At 41.6% G+C, this 26,609-nt stretch overlaps 1 protein-coding gene across 1 annotated transcript in view; it reads left to right on the top strand.

Annotated features, from left to right (window-relative positions):
- LOC138650900 (fibrillin-2-like) overlaps window positions 1-26,609 on the top strand; it is a 263,684-nt gene that overhangs the window by 108,300 nt on the left and 128,775 nt on the right. The window contains exon 5 of the mRNA XM_069740769.1: window positions 17,848-17,943. Within this exon, the coding sequence (XP_069596870.1) occupies window positions 17,848-17,943 (96 nt within the window). The remainder of the gene's footprint in view (window positions 1-17,847; window positions 17,944-26,609) is intronic.

Raw genomic sequence — 26,609 nt, 5'->3', positions numbered from 1 at the left:
TGCCACCTATAGAAAGTAGCGATCCTAAAAGTCAATGTAGACCCTTTTAGTGTTTTCCAAACGTTGTCCTCAAAGCCCCCACAACACATCATGTTTTCAGGATCTCCTTAGTATTGTACACATGAGAGAACCTATGGTAGTTTCTGGTGCCTTATTAATTATTCCATCACTTGTGGAATGCTAAGGAAATCCTGAAAACCTGATGTGTTGGGGTTCGTAAGAACTGGAGTTTGGGAAACACTGTTCTAGGAGTGTTTGAGCATTTAGTGGTGCGGAGCGCTACAAAAGATTGCTTAACCCCTTAATCCCATATGACATACTATCCCGTCGAGGTGACCAGGGACTTAATTCCCAGTGATGGGATAGTATGTCATATGCGATCGGCCGTGGTCACGGGGGGGAGCGCGGCCGATCGCCGCCGGGTGTCAGCTGACACGGACCGCTCCTGGCACATTAGCCTCTGGCACACTGCGATCAAAGATGATTGCAGTGTTCCGGCGGTATAGGGAAGCATCGCACAGGGAGGGGGCTCCCTGCGTGCTTCCCTGAGACCCTCGGAGCAACGCGATGTGATTGCGTTGCTCCTAGGGTCTCCTACCTCCTCCTCCTCCCTGCAGGCCCCGGATCCAATATGGCTTCAGGGGCCTTCCGGGTCCTGCAGGGAGGTGACTTGCAAGCGCCTGCTCAGAGCAAGCGCTTGCAAGCCTCCCTGCAGTACCTGTCAGATCGCTGATCTGACACAGTGCTCTGCAAAGTGTCAGGTCAGCGATCTGACCCTATGACATGATGCCCCCCCCCCCCCCGGGGCAATTTTATAAAGTAAAAAAAAAAAATATTCACTCATGTAAAAAAAAATAATTCCTAAATAAAGAAAAAAAATATATTGTTCCCATAAATACATTTCTTTATCTAAAAAAAAAAAAAAACAATAAAAGTACACATATTTAGTATTGCCGCATCCGTAATGACCCGACCTATAAAACTGTCCCACTAGTTAACCCCTTCAGTGATCACCGTAAAAAAAAATAAAAAAAATGAGGCAAAAAACAACGCTTTATTATCATACCGCCAAACAAAAAGTAGAATAACACGTGATCAAAAAGACGGATATAAATAACCATGGTATCGCTGAAAAGGTCATCTTGTCCCGCAAAAAAGACCTGCCATACAGCATCATCAGCGAAAAAATAAAAAAGTTATAGTCCTGAGAATAAAGCGATGCAAAATTAATTATATTTTCCATGAAATAGTTTTTATCATATAAAAGCGCCAAAACATAAATAAATGATATAAATGAGGTATCGCTGTAATCGTACTGACCTGAAGAATAAAACTGGTTTATCAATATTACCAAACGTGGAACGGTATAAACGCACCCCTCAAAAAGAAATTCATGAATAGCTGTTTTTTTGTCATTCTGCCTCACAAAAATCGGTATGAAAAGCGATCAAAAAATGTCACATTCTCGAAAATGGTACCAAAAAAAAGTCAACTCGTCCCACAAAAAACAAGACCTCATGTGACTCTGTGGACCAAAATATTGAAAAAGTATAGCTCTCAAAATGTGGAGACACAAAAACTATTTTTTGCAATAAAAAGCGTCTTTTAGTGTGTGACGGCTGCCAATCACAAAAATCTGCTAAAAAAACCTGCTATAAAAGTAAATCAAACCCCCCTTCATCACCCCCTTAGTTAGGGAAAAATAATAAAATAAAAAAAAATGTTTATTTCCATTTTCCCATTAGGGTTAGGGTTGGGGTTAGGGTTAGGGTTGGGGATAGGGTTGGGGCTAGGGTTAGGGTTGGGGCTAGGGTTAGGGTTGGGGCTATGGTTAGGGCTAGGGTTGGGGCTATGGTGGGGGCTAGGGTTAGGGCTAGGGTTAGGGTTGAGGTTAGGCTTAGGGTTGGGGTTAGGGTTGGGGCTAGGGTTAGGGCTAGGGGTTGGGTTGGGGCTAGGTTTGAAGTTAGGACTACAGTAAGGGTTGGGGCTAAAGTTAAGGTTAGGGTTGGGGCTAAAGTTAGGGTTAGGGTTGGGGCTAAAGTTAGGGTTAGGGTTGGGGCTAAAGTTAGGGTTAGGGTTGGGGCTAAAGTTAGGGTTTGGGTTGGGGTTAAAGTTAGGGTTAGGGTTTGGATAACATTTACGGTTGGGATTAGGGTTAGTGGTGTGTTGGAGTTAGGGGTGTGGTTGGTGTTAAGGTTAGGTGCATGTTCGGGTTAGGGGTGTGGTTAGGATTATGGGTAGAGTTGGGATTAGGATTAGGGGTGTGTTTGAGTTAGGGTTTCAGTTAGAATTGGGGGCTTCCACTGTTTAGGCACATCAAGGGCTCTCTAAACGCGACATGACGTCAGATCTCAAATCCAGACAATTCTGCGTTGAAAAAGTTTAACAGTGCTCCTTCCATTCCGAGCTCTCCCGTGCGCCCAAACAGGGGTTTACCCTAACATATGGGGTATCAGCGTACTCAGGACAAATTGGACAACAACTTTTTGGGTCCAATTTCTCTTGTTACCCTTGGGAAAATAAAAATTTGGGGGGCTAAAAAACAATTTTTGTGGGAAAAAATGATTTTTTATTTTCACGGCTCTGCGTTATAAACTGCAGTGAAACATTTGGGGGTTCAAAGTTCTCACAAAACATCTAGATAAGTTCCTTGGGGGTCTAGTTTCCAATATGGGGTCACTTCCAAACGGTGCTCCTCCCTTCCAAGCTCTGCCATGCGCCCAAACGATGGTTCCCCCACATATGGGGTATCAGCGTACTCAGGACAACAACTTTTGGGGTCCAATTTCTCCTGTTACCCTTGGGAAAATACAAAACTGAGGGCTAAAAATTATTTTTTGTGAAAAAAAAAGATTTTTTATTTTCACGACTCTGCATTATAAACTGTAGTGAAACACTTGGGGGTTCAAAGTTCTCACAATACATCTAGATAAGTTCCTTGGGGGGGTCTAGTTTCCAAAATGGTGTCACTTGTGGGGGGTTTCTACTGTTTAGGTACATTAGGGGCTCTGCAAACGTAATGTGATGCCTACACACAATTCCATCTAAGTCTGCATTCCAAACGGCGCTCCTTCCCTTCCGAGCTCTGCCATGCACCGAAACGGTGGTTCCCCCCACATATGGGGTATCAGCGTACTCAGGACAAATTGGACAACAACTTTTGAGGTCCCATTTCTCCTGTTACCTTTGGGAAAATACAAAACTGGGGGCTACAAAATAATTTTTTGTGAAAAATAAAATAATTTTTATTTTCACGTCTGTGTATAAACTGTAGTGAAACACTTGGGGGTTCAAAGCTCTCACAACACATCTAGATAAGTTCCTAATCTGACCTGAGAGTAAGGGGGGCGCCAGAGAGGTGCAAGTGTTAAGTGGAACTGTAAGCAGGATATACATAAATCCGTGCAGTTTGTGGTATATTGAAAGCAGTGGGATACCTAGCATAAGCCCCTGCTGTAAACTAAGAGGTCAATAGCCTTGTGTGTGTTTTCTCATCACATTGTTAGCAGTGGAGGGATAACTAAGATAAGCCCCCCTGCACATGTGATAGCCGTCTGTTGGCCCAAAGCCACCCCGACCCATGACGTAAAGGTGACGGTCTCGGTGTGAATTGTGACAAATTGGTGGCAGCGGTCAGGGGAATCCTGTTATGCTGTAATGTTTATTGCCTGTACAAGTCCCCTCTATAATTTGTAAAGTGCTGCGGAATATGTTGGCGCTATATAAATAAAAATTATTATTATTATTATTATTATTAGGGGGTCTACTTTCCAAAATTGTGTCACTTGTGGGGGGCTTCTATGTTTAGGCACATCAGGGGCTCTCCAAACACAACATGGTGTCCCATCTCAATTCCAGTCAATGTTGCATTGAAAAGTCAAAGGCCGCTCCTTCCCTTCCGAGCTCTGCCATGCGCCTAAACAGTGGTTTACCCCCACATATGGGGTATCAGCATACTCAGGACAAATTGCACAACAACTTTTGGGTCCAATTTCTTCTCTTACCCTTGGGAAAATAAAAAATTGGGGGCGAAAAATCTTTTTTGTGAAAAAATATGATTTTTTATTTTTTCAGCTCTACATTATAAACTTCTGAGAAGCACTTGGTGGGTCAAAGTGCGCACCACACATCTAGATAAGTTCCTTAGGGGGTCTACTTTCCAAAATAGTGTCAATTGTGGGGGTTTCAATGTTTGGGTACATCAGGGGCTCTCCAAACGCAACATGGCGTCCGATCTCAATTCCAGTCAATTTTGTATTGAAAAGTCAAACTGCGCTCCTTCCCTTCCTAGCTCTGCCATGTGCCAAACAGTTGTTTAACCCCAAAATATGGGGTATCAGCGTACTCAGGACAAATTGCACAACAACTTTTGGCAATCAATTTCTTCTCTTACCCTTGGGAAAATAAAAAATTGGGGGCAAAAAGATAATTTTTGTCAAAAAATATGATTTTTTATTTTTACGGCTCTACATTATAAACTTCTGTGAAGCACTTGGTGGGTCAAAGTGTGCACCACACATCTAGATAAGTTCCTTAGGGGGTCTACTTTCCAAAATGGTGTCACTTGTGGGGGGTTTCAATGTTTAGGCACATCAGGAACTCTCCAAATACAACATGGCGTCCCATCTCAATTCCAGTAAATTTTGCATTGAAAAGTCGGCACTCTTTCCCTTTCGAGCCCTGCCATGCACCCAAACAGTGGTTTACCCCCACATATGGGGTATCGGCATACTCAGGACAAATTGTACAACAACTTTTGGGGTCCATTTTCTCCTGTTACCCTTGGTAAAATAAAACAAAAAAATTCCTGTGAAACACTTGAAGGGTTAATTAACTTCTTGAATGTGGTTTTGAGCACCTTGAGGGGTGAAGTTTTTAGAATGGTGTCACACTTGGTTATTTTCTATCATATCGACCCCTCAAAATGACTTCAAATGTGATGTGGTCCCTAAAAAAAAATGGTGTTGTAAAAATGAGAAATTGCTGGTCAACTTTTAACCCTTATAACTCCCTAACAAAAAAATGTTGTTTCCAAAATTGTGCTTATGTGGGAAATGTTACTTATTAAGTATTTTGTGTGACATATCTCTGTGATTTAAGGGCATAAAAATTAAAAGTTGGAAAATTGCAAAATTTTCAAAATTTTCGACAAATTTCCATTTTTTTCACAAATAACTGCATGTAATATCAAAGAAATTTTACCACTATCATGAAGTACAATATGTCACGAGAAAACATTGTCAGAATCATCAGGATCCATTGAAGCATTCCAGAGTTATAACCTCATAAAAGAACATTGGTCATAATTGTAAAAATTGGCCCGGTCATTAACGTACAAAGCACTCTTGAGGGTTAAGGGGTTAATATTGGGGACCAGGGAGCATTATTAAAAAGTCAAAATTGGTACCAGGACAGTATACACCCAGACCACATGAGAGGTGTGAGAACCCTGCACAATGTGTGAGCACTGCCACTGTGGCCTGTCAAGAAAGACACAATAACACAGAATGTTATTGGTGGAATGCAGCCTGGTCCAGTAGAGCCACTGTGAGACTATCAGTAGGCTTTAGGAAGAGACTAGAGATTCCAGGTATCCTTATGTGGAGAAACGGGGTTCAGTGGGTGCTCTTGTCCGCTGGCCCGGCTGTCTTTAGAAAGACTGCATGGACCAGTGCTCATACCACTGATTGCCCGAGCTCTATCTCCCCGTGGGTAATACACTACACAGACAACACAGTGTTAGGGTAAAACAGTGTGGCAATACTTTATTTAACCATAACACCCAGTAGCAAGCAGAACAATCCCAGCAATTACCCCAAGATGGTGCACATTACAGGGTCTCACCCTTCTGCTGACTCGCCGGGATAATGGTAGATGTTACGTCAGAGCTCCCAGGGCCGCTATGCCACCTGTGATACACACACAGAGAAGAGATATCGACAAGCATAGGGAGATGACAAAGAACATTCCATAGAGTCCGTACAAGGTCCAAAGCCAATTGACACGAGAGTCACCACCAGGCTTATACGACCATCTCCATAGAACCAGGCGACCAGCGGGTCCCAAAACCTGGCTTTCTCCAAACATATCCATGGTTCAGAGATGGTCACTGGATCAGATATGTGTCCTTCCAACTGGAGCTGAAAACCCCTAGGTTGTTTCCTATAGAATCATAGATCCATGTCCCTCATGATCGTGCCATGATTAATTGGCTGCAATCATGTCTCTCGTCCATTGGGTGGTTTGCAGAATGTCTGGCTGGTAGCTCTGTGTGATAAGATCTGCTCTCTGAGTCTTTTTATACCCGAGGCCTGTAAGCTATTTTTAGAATTACCCAGTGTCCTATAGTTCCCCTCACAGCCTTTCCCTATCTACCTTCGAAGTCAACAAACTGGTTACAGAATACAATAAACAATTAGCGTATCAGCACACAATAAACAAAGATAAACACACTATGTACAAGTCGCTATTACAGACTTAAGGTACCGTCACACTAGACGATATCGCTAGCGATCCGTGACGTTGCAGCGTCCTGGCTAGCGATATCGTCCAGTGTGACAGGCAGCAGCGATCAGGCCCCTGCTGTGATGTCGCTGGTCGGGGAAGAAAGTCCAGAACTTTGTTTCGTCGCTGGATCTCCCGCTGACATCGCTGAATCGGCGTGTGTGACGCCGATTCAGCGATGTCTTCGCTGGTAACCAGGGTAAACATCGGGCTACTAAGCGCAGGGCCGCGCTTAGTATCCCGATGTTTACCCTGGTTACCATCGTTAAAGTAAAAAAAACAACCACTACATACTTACCTACCGCTGTCTGTCCCCGGCGCTTTGCTTCTCTGCACTCCTCCTGTACTGGCTGTAAGCACAGCGGCCGGAAAGCAGAGCGGTGACGTCACCGCTCTGCTTTCCGGCTGACCGGCGCTCACAGCCAGAGCAGAGAAGCAGAGCGCCGGGGACAGACAGCGGTAGGTAAGTATGTAGTGGTTGTTTTTTTTACTTTAACGATGGTAACCAGGGTAAACATCGGGTTACTAAGCGCGGCCCTGCGCTTAGTAACCCGATGTTTACCCTGGTTACCGGCATCGTTGGTCGCTGGAGAGCTGTCTGTGTGACAGCTCTCCAGCGACCAAACAGCGACGCTGCAGCGATCCGGATCGTTGTCGGTATCGCTGCAGCGTCGCTTAGTGTGACGGTACCTTTACACAGTATGTTATATCACAAAAGAAAAGAACCTCTAAGCAAAAGAGACCAAATCCAGAGTATCTTATGGAAAATTAGTACCTTTATTAAACAAAATACAATACAAATGTCATTATTCAGAGTATAGCTAACCATGTCTCCTGACGAAGAACGGCGAAATGCGCATTGAGGCGGCAGGCTGGGGTTGAGGTCTCTCACCACATGTAAGCTATATAACTATATACGCACATTATATTTAAAATCATGTAACTTAACATCCTTCACTTTCTTATGCTCTGCATTAAGTTTTCTAGGCATTTCGCACTTTATTTTTTAAGGATTACTTGTGCAATCGCTCTTTACCATAGTAGCCTCATTTAGGTAGTTGTCAGCAGCTCTGTTGCAAAAAATTCCTATGCACATGCACTTTATTTATTCTCATATATGCAATGAGCTTTAATACCATTAAATATATATAAATTAGATTAGCTATCTTACTAATAGTACGGTCTTTATGAGTAAGTCTACATTATAATTATTGGATTGTTACAATATAATTAATATAATTTGCATAATTTACTCTGCTTGACATGGTGATTGTGTACCTCTCCTATCCTGCTTGGTTAGCCATACTCTGAATAATGACATTTGTATTGTATTTTGTTTAATAAAGGTACTAATTTTCCATAAGATACTCTGTATTTGGTCTGTTTTGCACTTAGAGGTTCTTTTCTTTTGTCATATAATTTATGTAGAGTTGGATTTATTTTTATGATCTAGAAAGGGATTTTCGTGTCTCTAACTTACACAGTATGTTAAATGGTATATCAGTTTGCAACTCTGTCTTCTTGACCCACCAGACATAAACACTTAAATCCACAAGCCAATATACTGATAAAAAGTCAGTTCTTCTTGGTTTGCAAAAACATAGTCGTCTGGGTAATTAAGATATACTCTGGTTTCTTCACACCTTAGTTACCAAATCATGCAGGATTTTCATAGGAGCTGTTTTTGGGCAGTGCAGGACAGACATCAGGAGCAATTACTAGGCCAGGATAGTTTGTGAAGCACCAACCTTGAGACTAGAGGGACCAGCAGATGATACTGGCTGTCATAGGCCTACTGAGAGACCGTTATATCCCATTCAACAGATTGGGTGGACTGGAAGAATTCTGAGGAACAATATTACAGCTAATGTTTTCTTGGTAGATAATCCATGTGTTAGAAAATATGCTCCTTCTGCGTACAGTTAAAATGTTACACTGTGACGTTGGCCTTTCTGAGGTTACTGGCATATACAATTTACACAATTTGTGTCTTCATTTATAGCAGAGGGACATCTCAAGCTCCAGAGCTGCTCCATTTGTACCTCTGCATTTCCATGATTTTACTTGAGAAATTAAAGGATTTGTGCCAAGCTTCATAGTTATCCCCTATCCTTACAGATAATTTAAAAACCACTTTGTGCAGAGAAGATGACATCCCCTTTAATAAACTAAAGTCTACAAGTAAACTGAAGATACACTTTTGCTTTCTTACTTAGTTCCATCAGGGTTTTTGCTTACTTTTTCTCTTGTAGGTTTTAACATATTTATAATTTGGCTATGTTACTCATTTCTTAGCATATATTCAATGAGAAGCTGAATTAAATAAAAATATACAGCACATCACTGTGATTAAGGTTGAAGCGTGTTTTCAACATGCTTGTTTATGGTGTGCTGGACTTATGCATACATCTGCCATTGATTCCTATCACCAAGAAATGCTGACCATGCTTTTCAATACAGTGTAAGAAAGACACTCATTTGCTATATATTTTACTGAAAAAAATATATGGTTCCCTGCCAGATATGTCAGGAAATTGTACTTGCAGATACGCTGAAGGTGCCTCACTGGTTGAACACCGCCTCAAGGACGGTATATGTTCTTTCTGTGAAACAAATAAGATGTGACAAATATAAGATGTAACCTTAATAAAGAAGCACTCCCATGAACTGTTTTACGCCCTAAACCTGTCTAAATGTAACATAGTAACATAGCAAGGCCGAAAAAAGACATTTGTCCATCCAGTTCAGCCTATATTCCATCATAATAAATGCCCAGATCTACGTCCTTCTAAAGAACCTAATAATTGTATGATACAATATTGTTCTGCTCCAGGAAGACATCCAGGCCTCTCTTGAACCCCTCGACTGAGTTCGCCATCACCACCTCCTCAGGCAAGCAATTCCAGATTCTCACTGCCCTAACAGTAAAGAATCCTCTTCTATGTTGGTGGAAAAACCTTCTCTCCTCCAGACGCAAAGAATGCCCCCTTGTGCCCGTCACCTTCCTTGGTATAAACAGATCCTCAGCGAGATATTTGTGTATTGTCCCCTTATATACTTATACATGGTTATTAGATCGCCCCTCAGTTGTCTTTTTTTCTAGACTAAATAATCCTAATTTTGATAATCTATCTGGGTATTGTAGTTCCTCCATCCCCTATATTAATTTTGTTGCCCTCCTTTCTACTCGCTGTATATCTCGGGTTGTGTTGCTTTAATTATTGTATTGTTAACATTGTTACTTATGACTGTTGTGATTGAAGCTGTTAAACTGTAACAATAGCGTGCCACAGCGCCTGTAGGGGGGCCCGGTGAGCAGATGAGACGGGGCCTGATGCGGGCCCCCTCTGCCCACGGGCCCCATATGCCAGTCAGGGCAGTAATGCCCTGATGGCGGCCCTGAAAGTACACTCTGCACCCCATCTTGACTGAAAAAAAATGTAGAAATTGTTGCAAATTTATTAAAAAAGAAAAACTGAAATATCGCGTGGTCATAAGTATTCAGACTCTTTGCTCAGTATTGAGTAGAAGCACCTTTTTGAGCTAGTACAGCCATGAGTCTTCTTGGGAATGATGCAACAAGCTTTTTCACACCTGGATTTGGGGATCCTCTGCCATTCTTCCTTGCAGATCCTCTCCAGTTCCATTAAGCTGGATAGTGAACTTTGGTGGACAGCCATTTTCAGGTCTCTCCAGAGATGCTCAGTTGGGTTTAGGTCAGGGCTATAGCTGGGCCAGTCAAGAATGGTCACAGAGTTGTTCTGAAGCCACTCCTTTGTTATTTTAGCTGTGTGCTTAGGGTCATTGTCTTGTTGGAAGGTGAACCTTCGGCCAAGTCTGAGGTCTAGAGCATTCTGGAAGAAGTTTGTATCCAGGATATTTTTGTACTTGGCCGCACTCATGTTTTCTTCAATGGCAACCAGTCATCCTGTCCCTGCAGCTGAAAACCACCCCCATTGCATGATGCTGCCACCACCATGTTTCACTGTTGGGATTGTATTGGGCAGGTGATGAGCAGTGCTTGGTTTTCTCCACACATACCGCTTAGCATTATCACCAAAAAGATCTATCTTCATCTCATCAGACCAGAGAATCTTATTTCTCATTGTCTTGGAATCCTTCATGTGTTTTTTAGGAAACTCTATGCGGGCTTTCATATGTCTTGCACTGAGGAAAGGCTTCCGTCGGGCCACTCTGCCATAAATGCCCGACTGGTAGAGGGCTGCAGTGATAGTTGAATTTGTGAAACTTTCACCCATCTCACTGCTGCATCTCTAGAGCTCAGCCCCAGTGATCTTGGGGTTCTTCTTTACTTCTCCCGCCATGGCTCTTCTCCCACGATTACCCGATGGACGGCCAGGTCTAGAAAGACTTCTGGTGGTCCAAAACTTCTTCCATTTAAGGATTATGGAGGCCACTGTGCTCTTAGGAACCTTGAGTACTGCAGAAATTATGCTGTAATCTTGACGAGATCTGTGCTTTGCCACAATTCTGTATCTGAGCTCCTTGGACAGTTCCTTTGACCTCATGATTCTCATTTCGTCTGACATGCACTGTGAGCTGTGAGGTCTTCTATAGACAGGTGTGTGCCTTTCCAAATCAAGTCCTATCAGTTTAATTAAACACAGCTGGAATCCAATGAAGGAGTAGAACCATCTCAAGGAGGATCACAAGAAAATTGGCAGCAAGTGACTTAACTATGAGTTTCTGAACAAAGGGTCTGAATACTTATTATGACCATGTGATAGTTCAGTTTTTCTTTTTTAATAAATAAGCAAAAATGTCTACATTTCTGTTTTTTTCAGTCAAGATGGGGTGCAGAGTGTACATTAATGAAAAAAAAAAAACTTTTTTTTATTTTACCAAATGGCTGCAATAAAACAAAGAGTGAAAAATGTAAAGGGGTCTGAATACTTTCCGTACCCACTGTGTACAACCAGATTAATCAGCACAATTTCATGAAAATCATATTACCCGGTCAATTAAGATATCATTTATAAATATATCTTGTGTATCATTACGTAGATTACATTGAACAGTTCACATTATTCTAGAAGAAAAACTTCAATTTCACCTTGCACAAATACTGCACATTTATAACTATGATCTTTTAACAAACATGTATTTTTTACCGGTGATAATTGTCATTTCTTACTGCCATTGCATACTATCAGCTAGTGGCATGAAATGGGTTAAATGAGTGCGATGGCTGGATTTATTCACAATGATTCAAGAAACGTTTGGCTCAGAATGTTTCCACCTACAACATCCAACTTTTTTTTAATATATATGTATTTTTTGGAACGTATAAAAAGAAAGAGATTATTTTAGTTCTACAGAAAGTATTGAGCTGCAGCTGAACCAACAACCTGTTCCGAAACCCTAGGGATCTTTATTTTATCCTTACAAACCTTCTGTGTTTTTTCCACTGACAATTGACCATGGGAGTTCCTAGTTGTGAAACGCTCGTTACGTTTTGTCTGCATCTCTCATAAACCTAATGTACAAACTACATGTTTAGGGAATTAATGGTGCTCGGGTGGGGGGGTAAATTCATTCACTGAATTCCGAAGTGCTTAATAATGTTTACTTGTGGAATTAATTGTTTTCTGCAAAGTTGAAGTCTGTATAAACTGTCACCATGAAATTGTTCTCATTTGCTCAGATATCTGCTGTGATCAGACAGTGGAGACTCTCCTATCTACAAATCAGCAGGATTCACTACCACTATTCTGATGGCTCATATCTATCTATCTATCTATCTATCTATCTATCTATCTATCTATCTATCTATCTATCTATCTATCTCATATCTATCTATCTATCTATCTCATATCTATCTATCTATCTATCTATCTATCTATCTCATATCTATCTATCTATCTATCTATCTATCTATCTATCTATCTATCTATCTCATATCTATCTATCTATCTATCTATCTATCTATCTATCTATCTATCTCATATCTATCTATCTATCTATCTATCTATTATCTCATATCTATCTATCTATCTATATATCTATCTATCTCATATCTATCTATCTATCTATCTATCTATCTATCTATCTATCTATCTATCTATCTATCTATCTATCATCTTATATCTATCTATCTATCTCATATCTATCTATCTATCTATCTATCTATCTATCTATCTCATATCTATCTATCTATCTATCTATCTATCTATCTATCTCATATCTATCTATCTATCTATCTATCTATCTATCTATCTATCTATCATCTATCTATCTAATTATCTATCTATCCATCTCATGTTTCTCTATCTATCTCATATGTATCAATCTATCGTCAATCTATCTCATATCTATCTATCTATCTATCTATCTATCTATCTATCTATCTATCTATCTATCTATCTATCTATCTATCTATCTATCATCTATCTGATTATCTATCCATCTCATATCTCTTTATCTATCTATCTATCTATCTATCTATCTATCTATCTATAGATTCAGGCAAAAAACAGGCAGCACTCCATTATATCTTGATCAACTGTGCAGAGTTTAATCAGACCCACATGTCTTTACCACGACGTTTCGGCTCCAAATGAGCCTTTCTCAAGCCATCTATCTATCTATCTATCTCCGGCGGAAAAATGGCCACTCTTCCTCCCCGCAGTCAGTGCCCGCTCCATACTCCCCTCCAGTCAGCGCACGCACAGGGTTAATGGCAGCGTTATCGGACCGCATTATGCCGCAGTGTAACACACTTCGTTAACGCTGCTATTAACCCTGTGTGACCAACTTTTTACTATTGATGCTGTCTATGCGGCATCAATAGTAAAAAGATATAATGTTAAAAATAATTTAAAAAAATAAAAAATCATTATATGCTCACCTTCCTGATCCAGCCCAGGCCTTTCCCGCTCCTCGCAACGCTCCGGTGACTGGTCCATGCATTGCGGTCTTGCGACTTGATGTTGTAGCGGCCTCGCGAGACTGCGACGTCATCATCTCGCGAGACTGCCACGTCATCATCTCGCGAGACCGCAAAGCACTCTTGAGACCAGAGCACGTGAGGAGCATTGGTAAAAGCTTCGCTTGGATCCGGGGGCCGACGGAAGGTGAGTATATAACTATTTTTTATTTTAATTCTTTTTTTTTAACAGGGATATGATGCCCACATTGCTATATACTGGTGCGCTGTGCAATATACTGTGTGGGCTGTGCAATATACTGCGTGGGCTGTGCTATATATTGCGTGGGCTGTGCTATATACTGTGTGGGCTGTGCTATATACTGCATGGGCTGTGCAATATACTACGTGGGCTGTGCAATATACTACGTGGGCTGTGCAATGTACTGCGTGGGCTGTGCTATATATTACATGGGCTGTGCAATATACTATGTGGGCTGTGCAATATATTACGTGGGCTGTGCAATATACTACGTGGGCTGTGCAATGTACTACGTGGGCTGTGCAATGTACTACGTGGGCTGTGCAATATACTGCGTGGGCTGTGTAATATACTATGTGGCTGTGCTATATACTTTGTGGGCTGTGTTATACATTACGTGGCCTGTGTTATACACTACGTGGCCTGTGTTATACACTGCGTGCGTGGGCTGTTATATACTACGTGAGCTGTGTTATATGCTACGTGGGCTATTATAAACTACGTGGCTGTGTTATATGCTATGTGGGCTGTTATACACTTCGTGGGCTGTGCTATATACTACATGGCCGGCCACGATCAATCAGCGACAGGCGCAGTCACGAATTGGCGCGGGATTTGAAACAAGCTTCGCTAATTGGTCGCGGCCGGCCAAATCCTGTGTATTCAATGTATTATTCTAAAATCTTCATAAATAAACTACATACATATTCTAGAATACCCAACGCATTAGAATCAGGCTACCATCTAGTCTACTATATAATTGTCTAAGGGTCACTTCCATCTGTCTTTCTGTCTGTCTGTCATGGATATTCATTGGTCGCGGCCTCCGTCTGTCATGGAAATCCAAGTCGCTGATTGATCATGGCAAAACACCCACGACCATTGCCACGACCAATCAGCGACGGGCACAGTCCGGCGGCAAAATGGCCGCTCATTCCTCCCCACAGTCAGTGCCCGCTCCATACTCCCCTCCAGTCAGCCCTCACACAGAGTTAATGGCAGCGCTAATGGACCGCGTTATGCCGCGGTGTAATGCACTCCATTAACGCAGCTATTAACCCTGTGTGACCAACTTTTTACTATTGATGATGTTTATGCAGCATCAATAGTAAAAAGATCTAATGTTACAAATAATAATAATTAAAAACAAAAAGGTTATTCTCACCCTCCGACGTGCACGCTGTCCTCGGCAGTGCAAGCGGCAGGTTGCGGTGCCAAGGATGCTATGCGAGAAGGACCTGCCATGACATCACGGTCATGTGACCGCAACATCATCACAGGTCCTGCGCTCATACCAACCCTGGGACCGGAAGCTGCCATGTGCACCGCACACAGGCGCCAGGACTACAAGGGGCCTACAGAAGGTGAGTATATGTTTATTTTTTATTTTAAGTCTTTTTTAACCACGCATATAGTGCCCACATTGCTATATACTATGTGGGCTGTTACATCGTGGGCTGCGTTATATACTACATGGCTGCTATGTACTATGTGGGCAGTGTTATATACTATGTGGGCAATGTTATATACTGCGTGGGCTGCGTTATGTACTACATGGCTGCTATATACTATGTGGGCAGTGTTATATACTATGTGGGCAATGTTATATACTGCGTGGGCTGCATTATATACTACATGGCTGCTATATACTATGTGGACAGTGTTATATACTATGTGGGCAATGTTATATACTGCGTGGGCTGCGTTATATACTACATGGCTGCTATATACTACGTGGGCAGTGTTATATACTGTGTTGGCTGCGTTATATACTGCATGGCTGCTATACACTACGTGGCCAGTGTTATATACTATGTGGGCAATGTTATACATTGCGTGGGCTGCGTTATATACTACATGGCTGCTATATACTACGTGGGCAGTGTTATATACTGTGTTGGCTGCGTTATATACTGCATGGCTGCTATACACTACGTGGCCAGTGTTATATACTATGTGGGCAATGTTATACACTGCGTGGGCTGTTATATACTGTTTGGGCTGTGTTGTATACTGCGTGGCCACTGTTATATACTGCGTGGCCTGTATTAACGCATCGGGTATTTAAGAATATGTCGTGGCATGTGCTATATACTATGTGGCTGCTATATACATACATATTCTAGAATACCCGATGCGTTAGAATTGGGCCACCATCTAGTTATTGATAAATATGAAAGTACAGGGGCCTCATTCATTATAATAATTAATGGTAAAAAAATGTATGATACTTGATCCGCTTTATATCTGTTCTGAAAACTAACAAATTACAAAGCCCACACAAACCCGACAATAATCAGTGGGGCCCCTCTGGTTCCATTTTCATCAATGATACCATCAATCTGTTTTTTACTTGAATTACTTGACTTCCAAAATGGAACAAACAGAATTGCCAAATGCAGGTCTGGAGCAAACCACTAAGCTAAGGAACTAGCACAGACAAGGTCTTGCATGCAGCAACCAATTAGGCCATAATTACATGACGCAATTCAGTAATTTAACTCCTTTTTTTTAGCGACTTTCCAAATTTGGGGTAAAAAAAAATGCAGCAGAATTGCATCATACATGACCTTAGAGTGGAGCTTTCATTATTTTCATGACAAATCACAGAAATGATCAAATAAGTAGCCATGGGAAACCCTTGCAGTGCACATCTGCCCAATATACTAAGGGAAATAGAAAGTAGAGAAGGCAAGAACCAGTGACCTCAAAAAATCTGCAAATCTGTAGTGACTAGTGAGTAATATATCTGCCAGACCAATAACGCCCTGAATGAAAAGGGTCATGTGCTTTGTGCACCCAGGGGATCATATGGTGAGTATGACCGCTCATCCTAATACAAGAAGGGATAGCTGTGGCTGTTGTTAGTCCAGGTTCACACAAATACATTTCCATTATTTTTTATTTTGTTAACACTTTTCAAAGTTCAAACACTTCTTCATCGGGACAAAATGTTTTTTTTTTTTGTCCTGATGAAAAATTGTATGAACTTCGAAACGCGTTGACAAAATAAAAAAACAGAAATTTTTTTTGGCGAACCTGAATTAATCCACTCTACCACCAGCAGTGTGGAAGCAGCACAGCTATCCCTTCATGTACTGTATTAGGATAAGCTGTTTTAATTGGATAACACCCTACCGTGTTTTTTCTCTGCTTCCTAACTAGTTGTATGCTTATCCTAATGACGTGGTAGCTCAAATTCCCTGAACTCTTTTGGGTGAAGTTTTTGGAATGGCAAACACACATCCAATGAGTAAAACATTATGTGCACCCAAGAGTAGAACTTTTAATTGCATACTCTACGGGGAGGGGGGCACAAAAAGATTTCAGCAGCTCAGTACCATTTCTCCAGAGAATTCCTGGCCTCCAGGAAAAATAGTATCACTTCTTAGCATATGACGCCATAATGAAAATCAGTTGTGAATACACCCTGAGTGAATGCCCGTCCCTGGACATCTATGCGAGAGCAGAAGCTTTCATTAAGCCGATTGAATGCTTCCTATAAGCTACCATAGTATGAAACAATAGCAAATATCAAGTAAATCATTACACGATAGAAATGAGGCATCACACGACGCCCATGGACATCATGAGAGAAAAATTAGGAAGCAGAAAACAGATTTTTCTTTTGTCCTGTTGAAGAAGTGTGTGGTACTTCGATACACGTTTGACCAAATAAAAAACTGCAAAGCTACTTGTGCGGACCATTTTCGATTACCAGCTGAAAGGATCATCCCCAATTTCCCTTTCCTGTGATTTTCATTGACATCAGTTGACTATCTATGTACAGTAATGCACAGAAATGTTGGGTTCTCCAGAGGCAGAGATGCGTTTTAGCCATTCTCAGCGCATCACAACATGGGATTCTAGGTGTTCACTGTTTTCACGAAATCTGTGACGGGGGCTCCCGTATCCATTAACTCAGAATTATCTACTAGGGTAATAAATATTTGGTTTTCTGAACCAGGCAACCTTTTTAATTAACTGTGAGTGGAAGTATACTGAGCTCAAATAGCACATGGTAAATCATTTTAATACATTTTAGCCAATTATGTTTTTTTCATTTGTTAATATTTTATTTAATGTTTTCATGTTATGCATCAATTATTATCCTGTTAAAGACACTACATTTGTTTCACCACTCCTAACCTATTTCACTAATACCAGTATATAATTATCCCTTCATTTTACCTAGTTATGAATTGCAATGTGCGCTGCATGAATGGAGGAACCTGCAATGAGGACGCGTGTGCCTGTCAAAAAGGATACACCGGGACCCACTGTGGACAACGTATGTATACCTAAAATGGCTGAAACCTTCCTTTAAATATATTGCGTAGGATACAGGTTTATAGATGTGTGCTTCCTTAAAGAGTAACCGTCATTTTACATTTTTATTTCATAAATGAATAGTACACACAAACATTTAAAAAAAATAAACTTTGTAATATATCTTATTAGAAAAGTCTTCTTTCTCTTCCTGGACTGATTTTTTACTCTCAATTCATGGGTAAAAACTCTACTGAGTGAAGTCAGATCTTCCCATTACTGAGATAGGAGATGACATTTGGAGCTCATAAAGTTTTACAGAGAGGAGAGCACTTTATGAGCACCAACTGAATGGTGAAATCTGACTTCACCAAGCACACATTTTACCCATGAATTAAGAATTTTGAGAATGAATGATCAGCTCAGGTCGAGAAACCAGATCTATTACGGTGTATTATTTTCAGCTGTTCTATTCATTTATTAAAAGAAAATTAAAATGACAGATGCTCTTTAAATACATTTCTACCTTCCATATTATGTATGTATTTATGTATGTATTATGCAAAATATTAAATAAACATACAAAAGTGATCAAAAAAAGTTTCATTTTCACATGTCCATTTTTATTTACTGAGTGGTTGTGATTTGTACCTCTGACTGAAGCCATGTTTTGGACAACCATCGTCCATTGGCTCCCATGTTACGTTTTTATGAATACATTATTGCAAGCAAGGTTGCAGTGGTTTACTGTGGACATGGGCTTCAACTACGTAAACGTCTTCATAAAGGTTTTCATTCTTCAGAAATTGTTGAGCATTGTTGAGCCTTATTTGATGTCAAAATGTATTATTGGATCTGTTTCACACCATCTGGTCATCCACATTGGACAAACCCATTACTTTTGTGAGGATTGGTTTTAATTCCAGTTTGTATGATGATAATTCCTCAATGTCTGTCAGGCAGAAAGAAGTATTGTGTTCTGCATGTTGGATTTCAAGAGCTGCCAGGAGATAGCCTGCTGTTAGGGGGTTATGGCAACAGCTTTCTCCCTGTCCTCATTAAAATAAGCTTACACCCTCCTATTAGGACGGGGTCACGCTTGCGAGAAACTCGCACGAGTCTTGCGTCTCAATGCCCGGCGCTGCCGCCAGCACTCGGGACCGGAGTGTGCAGCTGCATGTATTTCTATGCAGCTGAGTGCTCCGTTCTGAGTGCCGGCGGCAGTGCCGGGCATTGAGACGCAAGACTCGTGCGAGTTTCTCGAAAGCGTGACCCCGGCCTTAGGCAGGGCCAATAGCTGTTATCTAATGCGAAACAATGACATCTTTGGGTTCTGGGCTTACTGGTACCTGAGCTATAAAACCTGTCTAGCCTAACTAAAACTATGCGACTGATGGAGACAGTCCAGTTCATCGATCTGAAAGCAGCATAACATAGGGGTAGAGACCCATATTCCGGAACTGTTTCACTTACTGGGCTTCTTGCTGTAGTTTTAATAAAATCACTATTTTAGTGGCAGCAGTTCTGCCCGGTCTCTTAATGATGGGCTCTGCCTGTACCTTTTATTGGCAGCTTTCTGCCTACACTGTGCATAGGCAGAAATCAGTCAGCCAATGGTGGGGCTCGAGGATAGCCAGAGCTCATGATTATCGAGAAATACATAGCAGAAGACTAACAGAGCAGATAACAGATACAAGGAGTGGTTTATCAGAACTACTGCAAAAAGCCCAGCAAGTGATCCAACGCTGGAATCAGGGTTTTTCTTCATACTTTACGCTGCCATCAGAGTGTTTGCTATACTTAGTGACTGTGGTTCTTTAATAAAGCGTTGTAATGTAGGAATTTTATTATTACCTGGCTAATAAACCTTTCACTATGCACCTGTCCCCAGCCCTAGGATCACGGCACATTCCACAGAGTTTATTGGGGATAGCTCATATTTCCATACCAGAAAAACTGAAATAAATGACATTTTTGCGTAGCATAATTAAATGGGCTTTCATTTCTAAATATTTTTTACAGTCTGCCCTTGGCTAGACATATGAGTCTGTGGGGGACTGAACCTGGTCCTAGTGGCTTTGGATGACGGCCAGTTTCAGTCATCCAATTAGTCTGCATCCTCATGCAATCATGCTATCCAAGTCTGCCTCTTTCACAGCACTTTTCTAGGTCCATCTTGGCATTTATCTGGGGTGTTGTCAAGCCTGGAATGAATCCCCATAGAAAGGAAACCATTTGTTAAAAAGCACCACAAAATAATAGGAAAGACTGCAAATTCTCATGACCAGAGACGGGAAGGGCTGGGAACATTTCCATACCAATTTCCCATGGCCAGAAACTCTCAAATGTTTGATTTCCCACATTTACAGATCAGTCTAGTGTGGCTTGACATGGTAGCTATGTGATAAGTTAGGTCTTGCACAAGTACAGCTCCGCGTGTGTGTGGACAGTCAATGGAAACTGTTTTCTAACCATAACAATTCCTTTATAGCAGCATCACAGACTTTTATTAATCAGTTTTGGATTATTCTGGCTGATTGTATGTGAAAGCTATAACTGTTTTTTTACTTTCATTCAAATATTTTTTTAAAAAAGGGGAAAAATCCAAGATTTCAATACTTGTGTGCAATAACAAATGTAGCACAAGCTGCACAATGATGGTGGGCCTAAAGCATTAGATACATGATTAGGTCTTAGGTCTCCAGTTAAAAAGTTTTAATTATAACTCCATCCTGCAATTAGTAAAACCATACTAATATACACTGCTCAAAAAGTAAAGGGAACACTAAAATCCCACATCCTGGATATCACTGAATGAAATATTCCAGTTGTAAATCTTTATTCATTACATAGTGGAATGTACTGAGAACAATAAAACCTAAAAATTATCAACGTAAATCACAACTAATATCCCAAGAAGGTCTGGAGTTGGAATGATGCTCAAAATCAAAGTGGAAAATGAAGTTAAAGGCTGATCCATCTTCAGTGGAAATTACTCAAGACAAAGAAATGATGCTCAGTAGTGTGTGTGCCCTGCACGTGCCTGTATGACCTCCCTACAATGCCTGGGCATGCTCCTGATGAGGCAGGGGATGGTCTCCTGAGGGATCTCCTCCCAGACCTGGACTAAAGCATCCGCCTACTTCAGGACAGTCTGTGGTGCAACGTGACATTGGTGGATGGTGCGAGACATGATGTCCCGGATGTGTTCAATCAGATTAAGGTCTGGGGAACGGGCGGGCCAGTCCATAGCTTCAATGCCTTCATCTTGCAGAAACTGCTGACACACTCCAGCCACATGAGGTCTGGCATTGTCCTGCATTAGGAGGAACCCAGGGCAAACCGCACAAGTATATGGTGTCACAAAGGGTCTGAGGATATCATCTCAGTACCTAATGGCAGTCAGGCTACCTCTGGCGAGCACATGGAGGTCTGTGCGGCCTTCCAAAGAAATGGCTTCCCACACCATTACTGACCCACTGCCAAATCGGTCATGCTGAAGGATGTTGCAGGCAGCAGATCGCTCTCCATGGCGTCTCCAGTCTCTCTCACGTCTGTCACATGTGCTCAGTGTGAACCTGCTTTCATCTGTGAAGAGCACAGGGCACCAGCTTTCATCTGTGAAGAGTGCAGGGCACCAGAAGAGCACAGGGCACCGGTGGTGAATTTGCCAATTCTGGTGTTCTGTGGCAAATGCCAAGCATCCTGCACGGTGTTGGGCTGTGAGCACAACCCCTATCTGTGGACATCGGGCACTCAGACTATCCGCATGGAGTCGGTTTCTAACCATTTGTGCAGACACATGCACATTTGTGGCCTGCTGGAGGTCATTTTGCAGGGCTCTGGCAGTGCTCCTCCTGTTCCTCCTTGCACAAAGGCTGAGGTAGCGGACCTGCTGTTGGGTTGTTGCCCTCCTACGCCCCCCTCCCCGTCTCCTGGTGTACTGGCCTGTCTTCTGGTAGCGCCTCCAGCCTCTGGACACTACGCTGACAGACACAGCAAACCTTCTTGCCACAGCTCGCATTGATGTGCCATCCTGAATGAGCTGCACTACCTGAGCCACTTGTGTGGGTTGTAGAGTCCGTATCATGCTACCACAAGTGTGAAAGTGCAACCAACATTCAAAAGTGACCAAACATCAGCCAGAAAGCATTGGTACTGAGATGTGGTCAGTGGTTCCAACCTGCAGAACCACTCCTTTATTGAGTGTGTCTTGATAATTGCCAATAATTTTCATCTGTTGTCTATTCCATTTGCACAACGGCATGTGAAACTGATTGTCAAACAGTGTTGCTTCCTAAGTGGACAGTTTGATTTCACAGTAGTTTGATTTACTTGGAGTTATATATATATACAATAAATTTTTATTGGGAATTTACAATTTACATATGAAGTGATAATAAAGAAAATATCAATACAAAGCTGTAAATGTAATCTATATAATAATGCATGTAAACACATAACACGCAATCATATGAACTAACAACAGTGGGGGACAGGGGAGAGGGGGGGGAAGAGCCCGAGGGTGAAAGCGCGTTGCGTACAGTAACTATGAAGAGTCATTCTGAATCAGACAGTTCAGGGTTAGTTAGGTAAAGTGCAGGTGCGGCAAAAGGAGTATGATTGGTGTATTCCGCCCAGGGGAGCCATATTTTCTCAAATTTACCAACTTTGCCTGTAAGAATATCCGAAAGTTTCTCGTTAATCATATACCAAGAGAGGCATAATTTAACTGCGGAAAAGTCTAGATTTGTTTTTTCCATGCTAAAGCTATGATTTGTTTGGCTGCTAAAAATATAAATGAGATAAGAGCTCGAGTGTGTTTGGGGATGTAAGGGATGCGTTTGCTGAGCAAGGCCTCCAAAGGGTTTTTTTTTAGGTTTATATTTGTTACAGAGGAAACTAAATGGTAAATTCTAATCCAAAGTCTTCAAGTTCTGACAATCGGGCATAGCCACCATATATGAAACATGTCTCCAATAGAGTTTCATCCTCTGAAGCAATTTGGGGAGTAGTTAGCCACTGCCTTAGCCAATCTGACTGGGGTCAAGTACCAGCGGGTCAACACGAGTTAGTTTCCAACATGAGAGTATTTAGTATTCCTCCGGTAGAGGAGGACCAAATTTGGGACCACTCCGAGTCAGTCTGGGTAGACCCAATATCGGACTCCCAACGAGAAGTGTATTTTAAGCAGTGCCTATGCGAGGGGGAGTTGATATGTGAGTAGAGGAGAGATATAATTCCTGAGGCATGAGGGCTTTGACGGCATTTTTGTTCGAATGGAGTAAGGGAGTAGGGAGGGGTAGAATTTTTTAGTAAGGAGCTAACAAAATTCTTTAATTGTAAATAACGATATATTTCTCCGGGAGGGAGATGGTATTTTTCTTTTAGGGCTGGGAATGGGATAATCCCGTCGACATTGAAAAGATGGTGAACTCAAGTTATACCTGCTTCAACCCACATATGAAAGTTTCTAAGGGATCCCATGCCTGGGGGAAATAGGATATTACCCCAAATAGGAGCGAGGGGCAGAAAGGGTGAAATTAGCTGTGAAGAGTATTTCAGTGAGTCCCAGATTGCAAGAGAGTGTTTTATAATGGGGTTCGAGATATGTTTGCATTGGGTTGGAAGAATCCATAATACTGTGTCTAGAGTATCGGGATGCAATTCGGAAGCTTCTAGAGATAGCCATAATGGGAGATCAGTGTAGGCATGGTATAGGGTCAGTTGGCCTAATTGGGCTGCGCGGTAATATTTTAAAAGATTGGGGACTCCCAAGCCTCCTTTAGGCCGGTGACGGTAGAAAGTAGCTTTGTTAACCCTGGTGATGCCTCCCCTCCAAACAAAAGCATCTATCGATCTTTGAGCCATTTTAAGAAAATGTGAAGGGATAGGGATAGGCAGGGCGCAAAATACATAGAGTAATTTGGGGAGAATGGTCATCTTTAGGGCACGTACTCGGCCTAGCCAAGAGAGGTGCAACTTCTCCCATGATTGAAGCAAGAGGCGAAGTTTTCGAAGCATAGGAGGATACCCTTTATTTTTTTGAGCAGTGTGTATATAATCAAGGGTAGTCTTTGTAATTCGAGTGTCAAACCTTTATATTCTCCCGATGCCATTTTTTATCATTAGCCACAGGAGCGGGCACAGACAGAAGAGGCTCCTGTGCAAGAACAATATATGAGCCCTTTACAATCCAATAGCTCATCATTATACACAATGCCATCCACTTTGGAGGTAGTAGGTTGTTTAAATACATTTTTGTGCTATTTTTTAATTTTTGGCAATGTTTAATACTGTATTAAACTGTCATGTAACATTAATATATACCGATTAGTATTAGTTTATATAGTAAAGGTATACAACAATTGGGTGCACTGCGCACCTCTTTTTTATTGTTTGAAAGCATATCTCACTCTAACACAAGTTAGGAGGTACAGTAGTGACTGTAGTAGTGGGGAAAAAAGTATTTAGTCAGCCACCAATTGTGCAAGTTCACCCACTTAAAAAGATGAGAGAGGCCTGTAATTGACATCATAGGTAGACCACAACTGTGAGAGTCAAAATGAGAAAACAAATCCAGAAAATCACCTTGTCTGATTTGGCAAGATTTATTTTGCAAATTATGCTGGAAAATAAGTATTTGGTCACCTACAAACATGCAAGATTTCTGGCTCTCACAGACCTGTAACTCCTTCTTTAAGAGGCTCCTCTGTCCTGTTATTTTTTATTTCAAATAAAAGACTTAATTCTGGCTGTGTGTTTGTTTACAATATGACTATAGGATTAGTAATAGAAAGGTGTCTTATAGACACCTCTCCAGTACTAAGCCGTGGGCCAGACAATACAAAGATGAAATCAACCCTACAAATATGAACCTCACTTCACACCACCACAGAGCAAGTGAGGAGAGCCGGGCAAAGCGACAGAATTGGCGCATCTAATAGATTTTTCTGGGTCGACTGTGGGCTGCTACTTTTAGGCTGGGGGGCCAGCATGCATGGCCCCTTACCACGCATAGAATGGTTGTCAAAAATGAGGAGGAATGGGGTCCAGGTTCCAGTATTGTTCTGGTACCTGAACTGAACCTTTTGTAACTGTTCGGCCGAACCTGAAGACCTAGGGGTTCGCCCATCACTACTTTTGACTTCCTATTTCTCATTTAATGAACTGTACACTTAGGCTTCTCAGTACACATCAGTAGTTCAGTCAGATGTCTGTAGATTTGACCATAACAACAATGCAAAAGAGAAGCAATACGTTTTGGCTCATTACCTAGGTGGGCTGCAGCCACCCTCACCTTTAGTCTTTTTCTTTTTGCTTCAGACAACAGAAATGCAAGATGCCATGCATCAACAATAGAGTAATTTAATGGTCAAATTTAGAAAACTGAGAACTGATATAGAAGCAACGATGTCATAAAGTTTGAAACAATGCTTGTTTAGAGTCTATTGAGTTGCAAACAGAAAGAACTTATTAAAATACATGTCAGCAGTCCATATACAGGAGTGCTCGCTCAGCCAAGTGCTCTTGTGTTCTCCATGAAGGAGCAGGTGCCAGACATGCATGGCAGTGGCTAATCTCTGGGATAACAAAAATATCAGCAGTCCAAATTTGTGGATCTTTAAGGCCATGTGCACACGTTGAGTGTTTGGTGAGTTTTTTTTACCTCAGTATTTGTAAGCCAAAAGCAGGAGTGGGTGAAAAATGCAGAAGTGGTGATGTGTTTCTATTCCACTTTTTTCTGCATGTTCCATTCTTTGGTTTGGCTTTCAAATACTGAAGTAAAAACTCATTAAATATTCAATGTGTGAACATGGCCTAAGGATTTTTCTTTTGAGCAAAGTACCTTTAATCAATAGTTGCTGAAATAAAAATAGGTTCCTCAAAAAATGTTCCTGTGCTGAGATAATCTTATAAATGTGCCCCTGCTGTGTACTGTGTAATGGCCGTGTCTGACCGAACAGGAACGCGGTATGACATACCACACCTCCTGGGCAGCGGGAAAGCAAAAGAGGATACAGACAGGACAGCAGGGGATCTTAACTGATTAGATGATTTTTTTCTGTGAGGTGAAATATATTTTTAAAAAGGCAGGGAAATGTTTCACCTCACAGAAAGCAGCAGCTGTGTTCCCATATTGATATATTTGTATACTCTTGTTTACTTCTTCCCCTGACCAAGAGATGTGCCGACCATGTTCCTGGACCGTAACACACAGCCATTACACAGCACATAGCGGGGGCACATTTATAAGGGATATTTTTAACACATCCAATTGTGGATCTTAATTTTCTTTTAAGATCTATTACGGTAGTTAAAATGTACTTTGCTCTTGGGAAAACCCCTTTAATTCCCCCACTAATCGGTTGTCCCCGGGTTTCAAACACATTTGACTGTTGGCCAAACCTGTCGATGTCGGCGGCTATGGATCACATTAGTCTAAGGCCGGCGTCACACACAGCGTAAAACAATACGGTCCGTATATTACGGCCGTAATACGCTGAAAAGTCCCCAAAAAAATGGTCCGTTGCTCCTCCGTAGGCAGGCTGTGTCAGCGTTTTTTGCGCATGGCATCCTCCGTATGTAATCCGTATGGCATCCGTACTGCGTGGTTTTCTCGCAGGCTTGCAAAACCAACATACCGCTATAGAAGTGATCCATGTGTCCCAAAAAGAAAAGAATATA

This window comes from Ranitomeya imitator, chromosome 1 (genome assembly GCF_032444005.1).
Source record: "Ranitomeya imitator isolate aRanImi1 chromosome 1, aRanImi1.pri, whole genome shotgun sequence".
Taxonomy (NCBI): Eukaryota; Metazoa; Chordata; class Amphibia; order Anura; family Dendrobatidae; genus Ranitomeya; species Ranitomeya imitator.
The sequence above is the reverse complement of the archived record's forward strand: the minus strand, read 5'-3'. Positions and strand labels throughout refer to the sequence as shown.